At 41.9% G+C, this 20,423-nt stretch overlaps 1 protein-coding gene across 4 annotated transcripts in view; it reads left to right on the top strand.

Moving 5' to 3' along the window:
• sema3d (sema domain, immunoglobulin domain (Ig), short basic domain, secreted, (semaphorin) 3D) overlaps positions 1-20,423 on the top strand; it is a 356,167-nt gene that overhangs the window by 197,055 nt on the left and 138,689 nt on the right. For all 4 annotated transcript variants that reach the window (XM_060842587.1, XM_060842584.1, XM_060842586.1 and 1 more), the window contains exons 7-8: positions 17,507-17,635; positions 18,794-18,936. In XM_060842587.1, the coding sequence (XP_060698570.1) occupies positions 17,507-17,635; positions 18,794-18,936 (272 nt within the window). The remainder of the gene's footprint in view (positions 1-17,506; positions 17,636-18,793; positions 18,937-20,423) is intronic.

The raw sequence follows: 20,423 nt of genomic DNA, 5'->3' as shown, positions 1-20,423 counted from the left end.
CTGGCATGGGTGAAGGGATTGGAAATGCCAATGGCACAAACAGCCCTGCTGATCCTGCAAAATCTTCCTTAGTAACATCTGGGGCTGGTGCCAAAATCAGGAGAGCTGTCTCACAGACTTGTCAAGCAACCTCATGAGGTAGAATCATGGAATTTACAATACAGGAGGCCTTTCGATCCATTGTGTCTGCACCGATTCCTGAAAGAGCAACCACGTCATTCCTATTCTCCAGGCCTGTCTCCATAGCCCTCTAAATTCATCCCTTCCAAATATATATCCTGCTCTCTCTGAAACCTCCTATAGAATCCACCTTCACCATTCTCCCAGGCAGCACATTCCAAATCCTAATAACTCTGAATAAAGAGGTTTCTCGTCATCTCACTCCTAGCTCTCTTGTTAATGATCTTATGGAATTGAAGTCCCACTTTCACATTGAGAAAATTCTCCATTATGTTGTGTGACACTACCATCATATTAAATGGGAGACTTCAAACAGATCTAGCAACTCAGGACTGAGCATCCATGAGATGCTGTGGGCCATCAACAGCAGCAGAATTGTACTCCAGCACAATCTGTAACCTCATGGCCCAGCACATCCCCCACTGAACCATTACCATCAAACAACGGGATCAATCTTGGTTCAATGAAGAGTGCAGGAGGGCATGCCAGGAGCAGCAGCAGGCAGACCTGAAAATGAGGTGTCAACCTAATGAAGCTATCAAACTCGCAAGTCAAACAGCATAAGCAGCAAGTGATAAGTAGATATAAATGATCACACAACCAACAGATCAGATCTAAACTCTGTTGTCCAACTCACTGGAGGAGGAAGTTCCACAATTATCCCAATCGTCAATGAAGGAAGGGCCCAGAAAATCCAATGGAAAAGATAAGGCTGAAGGTTATGTAACAAGTTTTTGATCCAGTGATCCCCAGCATTACAGATACCAGTCTTTCTCCCAATTCAGTTCACTCCACGTGATGACACAAAATAGTTGGAGGCACTGGATACTGCAAAGACCTTGGGCCCTGACAACATTCCGGCAATAGATCTGAAGACTTGTGCTCCAGAACTTGCTGCTCCCCTAGACAAGATTTTCCATTATACCTACAACACTGGTACTTATCTGGCAATGTGAAAAATTACCCATGTATGTCCTGTACATAAAAAGCAGGACAAATCCAACTCAACCAATGACTCAGCCAGGAGACATCAGTCTACTCTCAGTAAAGTGAAGGAAGGTATCATCAACAGTGTTATCAAGCAGCACCTGCTCAACAATAACCTGCTGTGATGCCCAGGTTGGGTTTCGCCAGGGCCACCCAGCTCCTGACCTAATTACAGCCTTGGTTCAGACATGGACAAAAGAACTGGATTCCAGAGGGGAGGGGACAGTGACAGCCATTGAGATAAAGGCCATATTTGACCCAGTGGTATCAAGGAGCCCTAGCAGCACTGTAGTCAATGGGTCAAACTCTTGATTGGTTAGAGTCATACCTGGCACACAGGAAGGTGGCTATGGTTACTGGAGATTAGTCATCTCAGTTCCAGGCCATTTCTGTAGGGGTTCCTCTGGAAAGTGTGATGGAATATGTCCCACTTTCCTGGATGGGTGCAGCTCCAACAACACTCGAGAAGCTTGACATCATCCACCTTCAAGTTCTCCTTCAAGCCGCTTACCATCCTGACTTGGAGATAGATTTTTGTTCCTTCACTGTGGCTGGGTCAAAATCCTGGAATTCCCTCCCTAACTACATTGCAGACTGCAGAGGTTAAAGAAGAAAACATATCATCAACTTCTAAAGGGCCATGAGGGATGGGCAGTAAATGTCAGTAGCACTACATCACATGAGTGAACAAATAAAATGACTGCTGAATATTATGCAAGGGTGCTCACATCTTAGTGCGATCAACATGTTACCAGTACTCGGGCCACATAATTCATCACCTTGTCTGTAAATGATTTTTGACAACACCCCAACAAACCACGAGATGATAGTACCACAGTGATTGGAGGACAGCCTGAATCATATCCTCTGTCCTGTGGCCAATTGCAAAGAAGTATTCTCCGCAGTTTGAAGAGATGCATTTTGAGTTTTAACAATCAATTTGTAAATCAGAAATCCCACCACAGATCAGTTCTGATTGATGCTACAACAACAATAGCACCCTTCCATAGCTCCTTCAACATTAGGAAGTCTCATAAGATGAGTAGATTAGATTACTTACAGTGTGAAAACAGGCCCTTCGCCCAACAAGTCCACACCAACCCTCCGAAGAGCAACCCACCCAGACCTATTCCTCTACATTTACTCCTTCACTTAACACTACGAGCAATTTAGCATCGCCAGTTCACCCTAACCTGCACATCTTTGGACTGTGGCAGGAAACCGGAGCACCCGGAAGAAACCCATGCAGACACGGGGAGAATGTGCAAACACCACACACAGTCACCCGAGGCTGGAATTGAATCCAGGTCTCTGGCGCTGCGAGGCTGCTGTGCTAACCACTTCTCAGGCGTTTCTCAGGAACTTTATAAAACAAACTTTGATGCTGGGCCATATCAGTTACCGATCCCCAAAATCTTGGCTGAAGAGAGATGTTTTAATGAATGAATGAAAGGAGGAGAGTGAGGTACAGAGCTGGAAAGCTGCAGGGAGGCTGTACCAGAGCATGGGGCTGAAGAAGCTGAAGGGATTGGCACCAATGCTGGAACAATTAAAACTGGAAATGGGGAAAATCCCAGACATAAAAGAGCCCAAATATCTCAGAGGATTGTTGGACTGGATGATATTACAGAGATTCAGAGGACTGACGTGATTGAGAGATTTGAAAACAAGAATGAGAATCTTATTATTACAAACACAACGTAGCTTAACTGAAAGCCAGTGTAGGTCAGTGCACACAGAAGGTGGCAGGTAACCTCGAAGATACAGTCAGAAATGTTTCAGGTAATCTCAAATGTAGGGAGGGTAGAATGTGATAGCTCAGCTTGGAATTTATTGGGGTAAACCAGCATCAAACTAATGAAAATGTGAATGAAGATCCTGCAGAAAATAAGCGGAGACAGGGCAGAAGTCAGATGGTTATATGGAGGTGGAAATAGACCATCTTAGCGATGGAATTCTTATGAGCTCACAAGTAATGGTACTTCCAAGTTTACAAACAGACTGCCTTAACCTCAGCTTGTTGCCATATCAAGTTTTGAAATTTAAAAATAACAATTTCATAATTCCAGTCATAACTATTGCTGTGGTGTCTCTGAGTGGTTTCTTTCTCTGTGCTATTGCTGAGCTATTGATGCAGCATATTCCCTTTAGTTTATCTTCTGGTTACGTATGATACAAGTATAATTACATCGCTCTAATAATAGGGTAAAAACAATGACTGCAGATGCTGGAAACCAGATTCTGGATTAGTGGTGCTGGAAGAGCACAGCAGTTCAGGCAGCATCCAAGGAGCAGCGAAATCGCAGCAATAGCACTTTGGATGCTGCCTGAACTGCTGTGCTCTTCCAGCACCACTAATCCAGAATCTGGTTTCCAGCATCTGCAGTCGTTGTATTTACCTCGTTGATTTTAACCCTACTGCGAATCCTCTTGCAAGGATGCCACGCTTCAGGCTCACTGCCTTTATTCCTGATGAAGGGCTTTTGCCCGAAACGTCGATTTTGCTGCACATTGGATGCTGCCTGAACTGCTGTGCTCTTCCAGCACCACTGACCCAGAATCGCTCTAATCATATTCAGGTGATAGTTTTAGAATGAAGCTGATGTTAATAAATGATTAGCTTATGATAAAAGATACGAATGAAGTAAGGATCTTTCTGAAATGAAGTTTGACTGCGATGATTTTTTAAAAATGTGTTCCAATACGAATTGCCATGTGCTTTAAATGAATTAGTATGAATCTTTTTCCTCATCTTGTGTAATGAGAGCTTTGCCACATTGTAACAGTGATTCTGCATTATCATAGCAATGATTTTGACCAGACATTCTTCCAAATATTAGTGAACAACATGACTTGTGATATTTGCAGCATAAGATATGTCTGCTCTGCTCTGTTCAAAATCTGGTGTTTTTAAAGAATTATGAGAATGCTAAAGATTTTTCACTAACAAGGGCTTCCTGCTGTGATGTCTGACACTCCTTTGACGGAACCTCTTATGAAAAACACACAAGGACGGAGTACTTTCAGCACTGCTTCAAAGGAAACTGACTGCTCAGAACACTGCAGAACAACAGAACACAGTCAGATCAAGCTTGCATCAGAGCTGTGTGGAGTTGACTAGAAGTGAATAAACAATTACATTAAGTTGACTGCATGAAGGGATGGATTTTTCTTTGGCTGCACATGTAGCTTTGATCAGCCTTGTGAGTAAATCCAGCCCCAGGGTTTTGAGCATTGATGCAGTTGGAGAGGGGAGGTTAGTTAGATAAGATTCACAGAGCAGCTACACACTCGGTGATTTCTCCTGACACTAGAAGCAAGGAGAGGGGCTCTAAACGAGTTTGTGCAGGTACCAGACCTTGAGCTTTGTTTCACCGCTATTTTCTCATCTTGTGCTTGTCATAGTAATAAAGACTTGATGTTATAAAAAGAACTGAACTCTGACCAATTCAACAAAACAGGACAATACACATTTTTGGTTGGTTCAATATTTTATGCAGTTTTTTTCACAAATTGAATGTTAACCGTAAGGCTGGGCTTCCTTGAATCACAATTTGGATTCAGTCCCATAACCACCTGAGCGATGCAACATTGTTCATCATTGAGGAAAATAGAATGAACATGTTAGGATGTCCCATTGATGGTAACAGATGCATTATAGAAAAATCCATTGACAGAATACAACTACAAGGCACAAGTCAGGACTGTGAGGGAATACTCTGCACTTGTTCGGATGGGCGCAGCTCCAACAACACTCAAGAAACTTGACACCATCCAGAACAAAGCAGCCCTCTTGATTGGCACCACATTCTTCACCACTAAACTCATTAGCAGCAGCATGTAATAACTACAAGATGCACTGTAGAAATTCACAAAAGAAATTCATCAAATAAACCTACAACCACTTCCATTTAGCAGGACAAGAGCAGCAGGTACATTGGAACACTCCCCCCACCCCCCCCACCGCGAGTTCCCCTCCAAACCCAAGGTCCAAGGCCCAACCATCTTCAGCTGCTTCATCAATGACCTTCCCTCTGTCATAAGGTCAGAAGTGGGGATGTTTGCCGATAATTGCACAGTGTTCAGCACCGTTCACGAATCCTTAGATACTGAAGCAGTCTGTGCTCAAATGCAACAAGAACTGGACAATATCTAGGCTTGGCTGACAAGTGGCAAGTAAAATTTGCACCACACAAATGCCAGACAATGACCATAACCAATAAGAGACACTGTACCCACCGCCCCTTGACATTCAATGGTATTACCATCACTAAATCCCGCACTGACAACATCCTTGAGGTTACCATTGACCAGAAACTCAACTGGACTTCCACATAAATACAGTGGCTGCAAGAATAGGTCAGAGACTAGGGATACTGCAGTGAGTAACTCACCTCCTGCCATCCCAATGCCTATCCACAATGCACAAAGCACAAGTCAGGAGCATGATGGAATACTCCCCACTTGCCTGGATGGGTGCAACTCCAACAACACTCAAGAAGCTTGATACCATCAAGCAGCCTGCTTGATTGGCACCACATCTACAAACATTCCATCCCTCCACCACCGATGCTCAGTAGCAGCAATGTGTACTATCTACAAGATGCACTGCAGAAAGTCACCAAAGATCCTTAGGCAACACCTTCAAACCCACAACAACTTCCATCTAGAAGGACAAGGGTAGCAGGTACTTGGGAACACCACCACCTGCACGTTCCCCTCCTGAACTGACTTGGAAATATACTGCCGCCGTTCCTTCACAACCATTGGGTCAAAATCCTGGAATTCCCTCCCTACAGGCATTGTGGGTCAACCAACAGCAAGTGGGCAGTGATTCAAGAAGGCAGCTCACCCCCACCTTCTCAAGGACAAACAGAGATGGGCTATCAATGCTGGCCAGCCAGTGATGGCCAAGCCCCACAGATGAATATAAAAAAAATCACTCACCATCCTGATTTGGAAATATATCACCATTCCTTCATTGGGTTAAAATCTGAATTCCCTCCCAAAGGGACTTTGTGACTCCATTTACAGCACATGGACTGCAGCAATTCAATAAAGCAGCACACCACCACCTTCTCAACGGGCAGTTAGGGACAGGCAATAAATGCTGGCTCAGCCAGTGACACCTACATCCCACAAATAACTAAATAAATAAGATAAGCTTGACCTTGACGCAAGATCTTAATCTGCTGATAGGTGAGACTTGAACATAATCATCCTCAGGAAGCCAATATCGTTTGCCAAACTGCTCACTTTCCAAATATGTATCATGTCCCTCCAGATAGTTTTGCAGTGAAAACTATTTAGCATGCATAATGTTTACTGTTTTCTAAAGAGATTGCAATCCAAATCTTACGTGCAATTCACAAAAAAAACATTCATTTCCAGGTTAGGTTATTCATGAATTCTTTCCGATGTGACGTGAGTGGTTTTTGAAGTGGAAGCTTATGTCTGTGTTTAATACGCAGAAAATTGATCTGGAAAACATAGCTGGAAAGTAAAGGCAGAAAATAAAGTGAAAAATCCCATTTGCATTTGCTCTGGACATGTAACCTTTCTTCATTGCAGCGATGACTTAGACTTGGAGAGTTTCCTGTATCATGTGATATGTAAATCAGACAAAGCGTGCGCTTCTGTCTGTTTCAAAAATTGTTTTTTCCTGGAAAGGTCAGTAGTCTGTTGCCAGAGGTCTGAGTGGGAGCACTCCTCATTATACAGCAGACACTCCCATTCTTGCTGTCTGCCAGTGACACTTTAGATGGATTTACAGGTCAATAACTAACCTTTCTGACCACATTCTGAGCCTCCTGTGAGGATCAGATGCTTGAGGGGGATTTGAAGCCAGAGCCTCTGGTTCTGGGGCAGGCATATTCCTGTTGTGCCACCAGAACTGCCTCACTAAGGTAGAAGGGAGTGACATAATGCAGAGAGATCCTGTAAACCACTTCAAACACAGCTTGGGTATTTTCCTGAGGCAGGAGGACTATGATGGGTGGGTGACTTTTCCACATTGTTAGTCAATCTACCACATGTTGCCAATGAGCTAGTTTCAGTGACATTCTGCAGGTACTGGGGCTTATTTTACGGTATATTTCTGCAAGGCAAGCAACATATCGTACTGCGTTATTACTCCACAATAATAGCTTCACTGGCATAATGAGATGTTTTTTCCATTTCTCATGCTGAGCAGAGACTTTTGAAGGTAATTATTTGGACCCCCAACAGCTACCAGCAGTAAATGACTGCTGCAGATCCTTTCTATCTGTTTTAACACAGGAGAAAAGGTTGGGATAGTTTTATGTCTGTGCACTGATCCTCCAAAAATCTGTAATTTTATGATCTTTCCATTTCACCTCTCACCCTCCTGTCTCGAACCTAGCAACAGTCTGATTATGTTTCAAAAAAACAAGCAATTTCATATATTGCAGTCAGCACAATTATTCTGCAGTAATTCCATAATCTCCACAAAACAAATGTAATGTTTGTTGCACAATTATGAAAGTCACATCAGGGCGCATTCACTGTGATGAATAAAGTACACAAATGGCAATTTAAACCTTTGCTACATCTGATGTAGGAAGTTTAACATCGTCTTTAAAAGTATACAATGTTCCTCAGCACTGAGATTCTTCAAGTTAACATTCAATGTTTAATCAAACCAAAGACTAAAGAACAATTCATGGATTATTGTTCACTTTTGTCTCTAATATATGAAGTAAATGTTACTTTAACTTGTAGCCCTGGTATCAAAAAAAAATTAATTACTGACTAAGAAAGAAAGTAATGAGCAAATGATGGCCAAATGCAGAACATTGTTATTGGTACACAGCTGGAATACGAGCTGTGGAAACTTTCTCTCTGCAATTACTCATTTCAGTCATTAATAATGACACTGCAGCTCTCCAACAGGCTGGGGCTTTCTGTGCTAATTGATAATGAATGGGGGAGCTGCTGAAAACGCCCTTAGTAATTCCTGACAGATGCTTTGGCCTTGATGTTGAGAGAACCACAGCAATATTCGAGGGAATAATGACAGAGCTTCTTACAAACAGGGCATTTCTTCAAAAACTCAAGTAAAATCAAAGCGCAGTTTTCATATGCTCTTCAGTAGCACAGAGAGAGCACTGAACATATAGCCAGCATTCTCCAAACCAAGGTTTATTAAGGCGAGAGCAACAGAAAATCACATAACCATACTGTGAGTACAATAACATCAGAAATATCCAACAGGCCTCTCAGTATCTAGCTCATAATCTATTCCTCAAATCTCTGTCCTTACATATATTATTTATCCAATTTGAAAAAACAGCAAAATTGAACCATAATCTACCAGAACCATTAAGACGAACTTTTGAATTCCAGATCTAGGATTTGAATTGAGATAGCACCAGCTGATATGGGGAGATTTGAGCACCTGTTCCCAAAGGATGAGTCTGGGTCTCTGCATTTCTAACTCAGTGATGTTACCACAACATCACCCTGCAGAGGAGCGGGGTGTGTTCATGCATGAGTTACAAAAGGTCCATCTGCAAGTACAGCAAGTAATTAGGAAAGCTAGTTGGATGTTAGTGTTTATTGTGAGGGGAATTTAATATAGAAATAGTGCACTTATGCTTCCTTTATACAGGGAACTGGTGAGACTACATTTGGAGGACTTGTACAGTATTGGTTTCCTTGTTTAGGAAGAATAAGAACATAAGAATTAGAATCGGGAGTAGGTAATTCAGCCCCTTGAGCCAGCTTCACTATTTAATACACTAATAGTTGATCTAATCTCGGCCTCACCTCCACCTTCTTGCCTGCTCTCTACAACCCTTCAACTGTTACTAGTTTAAAATCTGCCTGACACCTCCTCAAACGAATGCAGTGTCTTAGCATCCACTGCACTTTGGGATAGTAAATTCCACAGATCCATCATCCTTTGAAAGAAGTAATTTCTCCTTGCCTGTGTTAAACCTTACCCTGAAAGTTATGACCTCTCTTTCTATATTGCCCATTAGGAGGAACCATCCTCTTTTATGCCTATTTGTCAGTCTAATTTAACATCTTATATACTCCAATTGGATCGCCTCTCATTCTTGTAAAATCAAGCAAATATAGGCTTAAACAAAAACTGAAATTGCTGGAAAAGCTCACCAGGTCTGATAGCATCTGTGGAGAGAAATCAGAGTTAATGTTTCAGTTTGAGTGACCCTTCCTCAGAAGTATAGGCTTAGGCTGTTCAATGTATTCTTATAAAACTATTAATTGAATGAATCTTCTTTGAAGTAACTCCAATATAAGTACATTCCTCCTCAAGTGACAGGACCAAAACTACAAGCAGTACTCCATGAGATCTTGCCAATGTCTTGTGCATTTGCAGCAATACGTTCCTACTTTAAAACGCTAGTCCCTCAGCAATAAATGTCAAAATTCCATTTACCCTCCTTATTGCCTGCTGTACCAGCAGACTAACTTTCTGTCATATATGTATGAGGACACCCAGATCCTTCTGCACTGAAACATTTTAAAGTTTCTATCAATCTAAATAGTAAATTGTCTTTTTATTCTTCCAACAAGAATAGATAACTTCACCCTTATGTATGTGAGACTCCGCGTGTAAAGGTCTGGTCCATTTGCCTGTATCCATTTGTAAATTGATTGTTTCTTCAATGCAGCTGCTTTCCTACCTATTGTAATGTGAAACTAAAGTCCATGTCTATGCAGTGCCCAATACTGCAGGAGTGATTGTGGATTTGGTTCCATTTGCTAACTGCAGGAATGAAGCAGAGCTTGACAATATTTTGAAGTGTATCACATCAATATGAACAATTTCCTGTCATCAGCCTCTCACAGATCCACTCTTACAGAATGTATTACTGATCTCTGCTTCACCTGGATTCCTGAAGGGGATTGAGGAAGAGAAACAGATATGTTTATCTTTAGACATGAGAGTTGGTCAAATTTCTCGAGCATTAGTGGGATCAATCCATTTTTGAAATTCCTGCTGTTCAAAGGGCATTTCAGCTGACTCCAAACTATGCAGAGCCGGACGATTATCAAGGGATAACTAGAATGTTTAAGAACTGTAGCTTGAGAAAGGGCAGTCTGGGATGGGCCATGGTCATTGCATGTCTGACACTTGGGTAAATAGTGATTATGCTGTTCATTCCTCAATGTGACATCTACCTCCAGGACTTTACGATTCAAACCAACCCAGATAGCAAGGTCCACCATCTGATTGATGGCAATTGTAAACAGTGCCATTCAGGGGCAGTTAGAGGAAGCAAGGGTATTGGTGACCACTTCACTTGTTAGTTTAAAGCTCAAGTGTTTGAAAAGAAGGATGTCTTGTCCTGGAAGAATCATCCGTGGAAGAAACTCTTTGAACAGCTCCTTTACTGGCTTTTCCAACAGATAGTTCCTATACAGATTAAACCAGCAAAATGAGAATTGACTCCCCATAAAATAATATATCCGCTGAAATAGCACTGTGCTATTTGCTCTCAAAATATTTTCAGTAAAACTTTACTTTAATCCAACATGTATTTTCTTTATAACCTGATTTTAGTGAAAACATGCAGAAAAATGTTAAATGTATCATATTAATGTGAAGAAGAACCACCCAGTACAAATATTAAATTAGATCCATCTAATGTAGAGTTGTTCCCCAGCAAAGACTGATACTGGTCCTTCAAGAACACACAGCTTGCACAATGTATTGCAATTCTATCTACTCACTGAGCTTCACATCTATGTAACACTCTCTGAATCTTTCATCACCATTTCTAGATACTTTCTAATCAGCTTGCTCAGAAATGTAATGGTACACCCCTGGAGCTGGTGGTGTGGAATCTGGTCAAGAGGTATGGAGACTATAACTTTTCTAGAAGAGGCCTGAGTTATGCAGTCAAAGAACTGGTGCTAATCTTAAGGTTTAGGTTCTTGATGAGCAATGCTTGCTTTCAGGAGCATAGAGCAGGAATGTACATAAGGTTCCATATGGTAGGCTGTTGGAAAAAATGCAGAGGCATGGAATTGAGGATGATTTAGCAGTTTGGATTAGAAACTGGCTTTCTGTAAGAAGGCAGCGAGTGGTGGTTGATGGAAAATATCTTCGAGTAAAAAATGAGGTCTGCAGATGCTGGAGATCACAGCTGCAAATGTGTTGCTGGTCAAAGCACAGCAGGTTAGGCAGCATCTCAGGAATAGAGAATTCGACGTTTCGAGCATAAGCCCTCGAAACGTCGAATTCTCTATTCCTGAGATGCTGCCTAACCTGCTGTGCTTTGACCAGCAACACATTTGCAGTTGATGGAAAATATTAAGGTTGGACTGTGGTTACTCGTGGCGTGTTACGAGGATCTGTTTTGGGACCACTGCTGTTTGTCATTATTATAAATGACTTGGATGCAGGGATAGGTGGATGGGTTAGTAAGTTTGCAGATGACACTAAAGTTGGTGGAGTGGTGGACAGTTTGGAAGAATGTTACAGATTGCAGGGGGACTTGGATAAACTGCAGAATTGGGTTGTGAGGTGGCAAATGGAGTTCATTGCAGATAAATGTGAGGTGAAGCACTTTGGGAAAAATAACAAGAAGGCAGAGTACTTGGTCAATGAAAAGAGTCTTGGTAGTGTGGATGTGCAAAGGGATCTTGGCATCCATGTACATAGATCCCTGAAAGTTGCCACCCAGGTTAATAGTGCTGTTAAGAAGGCAATACGGTGTGTTAGATTTCGTTGGTAGAGGGATTGAGTTCGAGAGTCATGATGTCATGCTGCAAAATGCTAGCGCGGCCATACTTGGAATATTGTGTACAGTTCTGGTCGCCCCATTACAGGAAGGATGTGGAAGCATTGGAAAAGGTGCAGAGGAGAATTACCAGGATGTTGCCTGGTCTGGAGGGAGGGCCTTATGAGGAAAGACTGAGGGGCTTGGGTCTGTTCTCATTGGAAAGAAGAAGGCTAAGAGGGGATTTAATTGAGACATACAAGATGATCAGAGGATTAGATAGGGTAGACAGTGAAAGTCTTTTTCCCAGGATGATGACGTCAGCTTGTACGAGGGGACATAACTACAAATTGAGGGGTGATAGATTTAGGAAGGTTCTTTACTCGGGGAGTGGTAAGGATGCAAACTGCCTTATCTGCCAATGTAGTCAACTCAGCCGGATTAAGCGCATTTAAGCAGTCCTTGGTTAAACATATGGATGATGATGGGATAGTGTAGGGGGATGGGCTTAGATTAGTTCACAGCCTGTCGCAACACCAACCCCGAAGGGCCTGTCTGTGCTGTATTGTTCTATGTTCTATGTCTTTTTAAGGATGGCAGCCTGTGACTAGTGGAGTTCCACAGGGGTCAGTGTTGGGATCACAGTTATTCACATTATACATTAAAAACCTTGCTGAAGAAACCGAGGGTCCTGTTGCTAAATTTGGAAATGACACTAAGCTAGGTGGAGGGACAGGTAGTGTTGAAAAAGTAGAGACGCTGCAGAATGACCTGGACATGCTAGGAGAATAGGCAATAAAGTGGCAGATAGATTACAATGTGAGAAAGTACAAGATTATGCACTTTGGTAGGAAGAAGTGAGGCATTGACTATTTTATAAATGATGAAAGGCTTTGGAAATCTGAAGCACAAAGGGACTTGCGAGACCTAATTAAGCTACAATACAATTATATTTTAAGGTTGACATGCAGGTTCGGTTGGCAGTTAGGAAGGCAAATGCAATTTCAAGAGGTACAGAATACAAGAGCTAAGATTGTATAATGCTGTGGTCAGATTACATTTGGAAATTGTGGACAATTTTGGGCCCTGTATTTAAGGAGGGGTGTATTAATGTTGGAGGTTAACCCAAGAATTGTCCTGAAGATAAAGGGCTTGTCATATGAAGATTGGTTGAGGATTCTGGGTCTTTATTTGATGGAGTTTGGAATGATGAGGTGAATCTGGTTACAATTTCCAGAATTGTATAGGCCTGGGTAGAGTGGACATGGAGAAGATGTTTCCACTGGGAGAAAAGACTAGGACACAAGAGCACAACCCCAGAATGAAGGAACAACCCTTTCAAACTGAGATGAAGAGGAATTGCTTCAGCCAGAAAGTGGTGACTCTGTGTAACTCATTGCTGCAGAGGGTTGTGGAGGCCAAATTATTGAGTGTATTTAAGACAGAGATAGATAGGTTCCTGATTGGTAAGAGGATCAAGAGTTACAGGGAGAAGGCAGGAGAATGAGGTTGAGAATCATATCAGCCATGATAGAATGGTGGATATTCTTGATGGGTCAAATGGTGTAATTCTGCTCCAATATCTTTTTGTCTAATGGAACATATTGATAATGCTGCTCATGATCGTGTTCCAGAAAGGAGGAAGGCAAAAAACAGGAAGTTTAAGACCAAATGTTCTAACATCTCTCATTAGAAAAATACAAGATTCCATTATTAATGAAGTAATAGTGGACATATCGAAATGCATTAGATAATTAGGCAGTATCAGAGTTTTGTGAAAGGCAGTTCATGTTTAACAAATTTCCTACAGATGTTTAATTTTGGACAAGCACATTAGATAAAGTGAAACCTGTAGATGTATTATCTTTTGATTTCCAAAAGGCATTTTATAAAATATCACATCAAAATGCTGCTGTATAAGGTAAGAGTTTATGGTGATACATTAACATAGATAGCGTATTGGTTAACTAACTGGACAAAGAGTTGGGATAAATGGATCATTTTCAGGTTGGCAAACTGGAACAAGGGGAGTACCTCAAGAATCCGTGCTGAGAGTTCAGCTATTTGCACTCTATTCTAATGAATATTATGAAAGGACAATTGTATTGTAGCTGCATTTGCTGACAGCATCAAGTTTGGTATTCAGTAAACTAGAAGAAAGTGATGAAATGTCTGTAAACGGAGGTGGATTAAGTGAGTGCCAATACATTAGTAGGTCACATGTAATATTAGAAAAAGTGAAGTTGTTCATTTTGACAGGCACAATTGAAAAGCAGGATCTAAAAGGGGAAAGACTGCAGAATGCTACAAGACTCCTCCCACCCTGGTCACAATGTGGGTGGCACAGTTGCACAGTGGTCAGCACTGCTGCCTCACAGCGCCAGAGACCTGGGTTCAATTCCCACCTCAGGCGACTGACTGTGTGGAGTTTGCACAGTCTCCCCGTGTCTTTGTGGGTTTCCTCCGGGTGCTCCGGTTTCCTCCCACAGTCCAAAAATGTGCAGGTTAGGTGAATTGGCCATGCTAAATTGCCCGTAGTGTTAGGTAAGGGGTAAATGTAGGGGAATGGGTCTGGATGGGTGTGCTTTGGTGGGTCAGTGTGGACTTGTTGGGCCAAAGGGCCTGTTTCCATACTGTAAGTAATCTAATCAATCTCTTCCAACCTCTTCAGTCAGGCAGAAGATACAAGAGCATAAACACATGGACCAACAGATTCAAGAATAGCTCCTTCCTGCTGTTATTAGGCTGCTGAATGGTCCTCTCTAATTTCAAATCTAATGTTGATCTTGCTTTTCGTGCACCTTCTTTGCAGATGTAACTTTGTAATCTCACTCTGTTCAATCATCCTTCGATCTTTTAAGGTATGATTTGCCTGTAATTCTCACACACAAAAAAAAACTTTTCACTGTTTTTCACTGTACATCTGGCAATAATAAATCAAATTTTAAAAAAAAATTCAGGTGGATCTGAGTGACCTTATACATGAATTATGAAATATCAGCTTGTAGATATAGTAAGTAATTAGGAAAGTTGGTCTTTATTACAAGAGTGATGGAGAAAAGTAGGGAAGCCTTCTACAAATGTATCGGATATTGGTGCATTTGCATCTGAAATACTGTGCACAGTTTAGGTTACCTTGCATTGGAAACACTTCACAGATGATTCATTAAACTGATTGCTGGGATAAAGGGATTGTCCAGTGAGGGGAGCCTGAGCAGGTTTGGTCTGTACTCATTGCAGTTTAGAACAGTGAGAAACCTATCAATTTCTGAAAGGGATTGACAGGATGCCTGCAGAAAGGAGGAGTTTTTTCATGAAGTAATCTTGAGCAAAATCAAACAATAGTAGACTTTCTCATTAAGGCAGATGAGGAGGAGTTCTTCTCTTCTGATGATCATTAGCCTTTAGGATTCCCTTCCCCAGACAGCAGTGGAGGCCAAGTCTATAAAAACACTTAAGGCCAAGTCAAACACATGTTTGATCTCCATTAAGGGTTTTGAAAGAGAGGTAGGAAAGTGGAGTTACAGCCACAATTGGATCAGCCTTAAACGTTTCGAATGGCATTTGTAGGGCCGAATGGCCTACTCTTCCTCTGAATTCTCACAATCTTTTCATCTGTTGTCCTTTAGTAGGGGAGAAGATATTTTCTGATTTGTGATGTCGATAATTTATCCCTGCTACCTCCTGTCTGGTGCAATCAAAAATTTTTAAAAATCATTTCCATTCTGCTTCACATTCTTCCTCCTCACCCACCAACCTCATTCCGTGATGTCAAAAAATAAAACAAATGGTCAATGAGAGATTGGAGATCCCACTGCATTAGAACAACAGTCCTCAACATCTTATATCTCGTGTTTCACCAGTTAAACCCTAACACTATCGAGATAAAAATAAAACCCTCACTTTTTCTAATGAATGTGTTTTTACAGAAACATGCATTTTTGTATTATATAAACCATAGGTGGAATTGTTTAAGGACATTAAATTTGTAATCATGTTGCTGAGTATAGGTTTTATTGCTAAATTGCAAAAAACAGAATTAGATAATGATTAGATTCCCTACAGTGTGGAAACAGGCCCTTCAGCCCAACAAGTCCACACCAACCCTCCGAAGAGTAACCCACCCAGACCCATTTCCCTCTCACTAATGCTCATAACACTATGGGCAATTCACCTAACCTGCACACCTTTGGACTGTGGAAGGAAACCCATGCAAACTCCACACAGATAGTCACCCGAGGCTGGAATCAAACCTGGGACCCTGGTGCTGTGAGGCAGCAGTGCTAACCACTGAGCCACCATGCCAGCCTATGATTTAGTCATTCACGAGAAGCCTGTGGTTATGCTTCTTTGGCAAGAACTTCAACCCTTTGCATCCCACTCAGAGGATTCACATCCACCAGCGGGTCATGGCATACATTGTGCTTGAACAATGTGGCAGCTCACAGCTCTCGTGTGGAAATACACAGTGATAAGTTGCCAGTTTGCAACTAACATTCTCAAACTAGCAGGGACTGTGGAACTAGAGGAGCCTGCATGTAATTTATAAAATGAATTGGAGAAAATTGTAGAGTGATAACAAATTGTGAACTATGAGGCACCACAGAGTAAAAGAATGTTGATGACCAATGTTAAACTCAATGTGAAATCCATCCAACCTACACAGAGCAGCAAGCAGTAATTTGACTTTTGTTGTTTGTTTATTTTTGGAATGTCTATAGGGATATTGACTGAGGGGATGTAGAGAGGAAGTTCCCTTTTATGGGAGAATATAGAATGAGAGGTCACTGTTCAAATATCAGGGGTCGCCCATTATTACAGGAATGATGTGAAATATTTTCTCTCAGAGCGTTGAGGGCTTTGAATCTTCTCTTCCTGAAAAGGTCCTGGAACATAAGAACCAGGAACAGGAAGAGGCTATTCTGCCCCTTGAGCCTGCTCTGACGTTCAATCAGGTCATGGCTGATCTCATCTCGGCCCAAACTCCACTTTCCTGCCTGCTCTCCACAACCCTTCAACCTGTTACTGATAAAAAAAATCAGTCTATATCCTCTTTAAATTTACTCAATATTCCAGGATCCACCACACTGTGGGAGAGTGAATTCCACAGGTTCACAATACTTTGAGAGAACTAATTTCTCCTCATTTCTGTTTTAAATCTGTTACCCCTTAACCCTGAACTATGACCTTTCGTTCTAGACTGTCCCACATGAGAAACACCCTGTCTGCATCTACTTTGTCAATCCCCTTTAGTATCTAATGTACCATAATTAGATCTCCTCTCAATCTTTTAAATTTAAGAGAATATCGGCCTAATCTGCTCAATCTCTCTTCCTAAGACAAACCCTTCTTTTCTGGGAACAATGTAGTGAAGCAGAGCTCTTGAATGTTTTTATTACAGAAATAAATGGATTGTGGATTTGAGGAGACAATTGGATCAGCAGTGTTCTTGTTGAATGACAGGCTCAACCACCGTCTTCCTGTTCCTGATTCAGATGGTTATATGTGGTTATTGTAACAAGAAAGCATTGACCAAAAAATACAGCCAGATATTCTTGAACTGTTTTCTGGATGAAATAATTTCTTCTGGTTGGATTTAATTTTTATTCACCCTCTATTTCCAGGGGAATACCTTTACGCTGGTACAGCATCTGATTTTCACGGCAGAGACACTGCTTTCACCCGCTCTCTGGGACCACCATCCAACCAGCATTACATCCGCACAGACCTCTCGGAACACTACTGGCTCAATGGTATGAGGGTGCAATCACCTTTTTGCCTTTTTAGGTGATTGAGTGCAGTCCACGGGAGAATAAGTGAATAGTGTTGAGATTTGGATCATTTTCATGTCATTTACATAAATGTTACAGATGATGGTGATATGTTTATGGAACCCACTTGACTTTGACCAGAATTATCATCCTCTTCAATTACTGCTTTTTCATTTGGATTAACACACCACTCTATCATGTCTCATGTAAAGATATTGGAGCTGAGCCAGTTGATAAATGTCTCCCACTACACCAGTGCATTTGCATCAAAGGGCAATGGTTTCTGATACACATCAATGGAAGTTGTTATGTCACGTAGAGGGTGATGGTCAGCCTGATTTCCAAGGCACTGTGAAATGTGAGTCCAACCATGGAAAGCCTTTCCAAACCACTCTGGATTCATGCTGATACATTACAGATTTCTTGTAAACTAAAAGTTTTATTTGCTAGCTTCACTGCCATGACACAAGTAATGTTACCTCCTGCAGTATGCAGTAGTTCCACTTACACACTCTAGATATTACAGTTTTGTGTGCACACATTTCCAGTCATGTCTGTTCCTCAGATCCACCCAATACAAAGCAGGTCACGTATGTTGAGCCTATTCTCTGTAGCACAGATATAGAGACAAATCTGAGAAATGGTGTCCTTGCTGATAATGTGTAATTGCTGAGTATCCAACTGTCTGGGTCATGATGAGAGTAGACTGGTTAAAATTACATAGCAGGTCAGGCAGCATCCGAGGAGCAGGAAAATCGACGTTTCGGGCCGGAGCCCTTCATTAGGAATCGGGCTCTGGTCCAAAATGTCGATTCTCCTGCTCCTCAGATGCTGCCTGACCCACTGTGCTTTTCCAGCAACACACTCCCAACTCTGATCTCCAATATCTGCAGTCCTTACTGTCTCCCAGTGTTACAGAGAGGGCATGTGTGATGTCAGAGGAATTCACCTGCTTTTATTCCAATGCAAAGAGGAGGGCAGTGGATTCGACTCTGCATGGATATAAAATAATGCAATTTTGAACAAAAGGGCAACATTGATTTTTTTTTCAGATCTTTAAATATTCAATATCATTTACAGTTTCTTAAATTTGCTCAAGAGTAACTGTTTTCATGTAAGTAAAAACGTTTTTATTTACAGAAGCAAAGTTTATCGGAGCATTTTCCATCCCGGACACCTACAATGCTGATGACGATAAGATATATTTTTTCTTTCGGGAAGCTACAGAGGACAGCAGCACCTCTGACAAGTCCATCTTCTCCAGGGTTGCCAGGGTCTGTAAGGTAAGTGAAGGATTGTGACATTGTGAACTTATCCTCCTTGTAACACAAGGACTCGTTTATTCACACAGTCTCCGCAGTCAATCAAGTGGCAAGCAGTTTGCAAGCAATTTCCTGCTCCTCTCCTTGAAGTCTGGTGATTGGCTGCAATGTCACTGATAGGCTCTTGGCACCTGACCCAAGCCAAGCTGTTTTGAAGCTAAGTATGAGAACAGATTTGCTTTGTCTTGACATCAGAGAGTGATCAGGAATGGTGGCTCGATCTTTCCTCCATTTTATCGGGAAACATTGAAATCTATTGTAGTTAGCCCTGTTCTAGCCCAGCAAATACCAGCTGGCTCAACATTGGTTCAGATTAACTTCACTGAAACAAAACAGACATTGCTGGAGAAACTCACCATGTCTGGCAGCATCTGTGGAAAGAAAGCACAGTTACCATTTTGGGTCTACTGACAGGGTGACACAGTGACTTGAAAGATTGACACTGTTGTTTTTTCCACAGCTGCTGCCAGATCTGCTCAGTTTCTTCAGCAGTTTCCACTTTGGTTCAGATTACAAGCATCTGCAGTTCTTTGTTTTATTAATTTCAATGAAAACTGTTAAGAACACTCTGAAATTCCTCTTCTCTACGTTGAACAGAAACTCTGGGCCAACAAGTTGAGCTTTGACAAAGGGTCAGTCGGACTCGGAAACGTCAGCTCTTTTCTCTCCTTACAGATGCTGCCAGACCTGCTGAGAAATTTCCAGCATTTTCTCTTTTGCTTTCTGGGCTAACAAACTGTGACAACGTGTATGAAGACTAGTTCTACCTTTCTCCATGGCATATTGGCCAAATACTGAGCTCTGATGTAATACAGCCAACATTTCAGTTGTTTTTGTTCCATTTAAAAACCTTTTGTGATCTCTTTGGCTCCTTCCACTTTTGTGTGGTGAGACAGATCAAACCTGTCAGTGATGGGGCACCTTCCCATGTTGTACTCTTGCTGATGGCTCTGTCTGTTAGAGACAAATAAACTACAGATACTGGAATCCAAGATGGACAGGCAGGAGGCTGGGGGAACACAGCAAGCCAGGCAGCATCAGGAGGGACAGGCAGGAGGCTGGGGGAACACAGCAAGCCAGGCAGCATCTAGAGGGACAGGCAGGAGGCTGGAAGAACACAGCAAGCCAGGCAGCATCAGGAGTTGGAAAAGTCAACCGAAGCTGGGTTACACCCGAAACATCCTGATGCTGCTTGGCATTCTGTTGCCTCATATGAAATCATCCTTGATTGTTGATTTTGGTTTCACCAAGTTGCTGTAGCCTTCAATAATCCCAGTGAGAGATAACAGTCCTGAGGTGATGTTGCCATTTTACCAGCTATTAGCTGGTGGGAATCAATGCTTAGAGCACTCACACAGAGCTTACAAGCATTGCTGACGTAATACTTTGAGCGTCTGACCGGTCTTCTGTCTGTCTACCTCACCATCACGAAGATTCTTGGGTAGAAT

Source organism: Hemiscyllium ocellatum, chromosome 23 (genome assembly GCF_020745735.1).
Source record: "Hemiscyllium ocellatum isolate sHemOce1 chromosome 23, sHemOce1.pat.X.cur, whole genome shotgun sequence".
NCBI lineage: Eukaryota > Metazoa > Chordata > Chondrichthyes > Orectolobiformes > Hemiscylliidae > Hemiscyllium > Hemiscyllium ocellatum.
The sequence above is the reverse complement of the archived record's forward strand: the minus strand, read 5'-3'. Positions and strand labels throughout refer to the sequence as shown.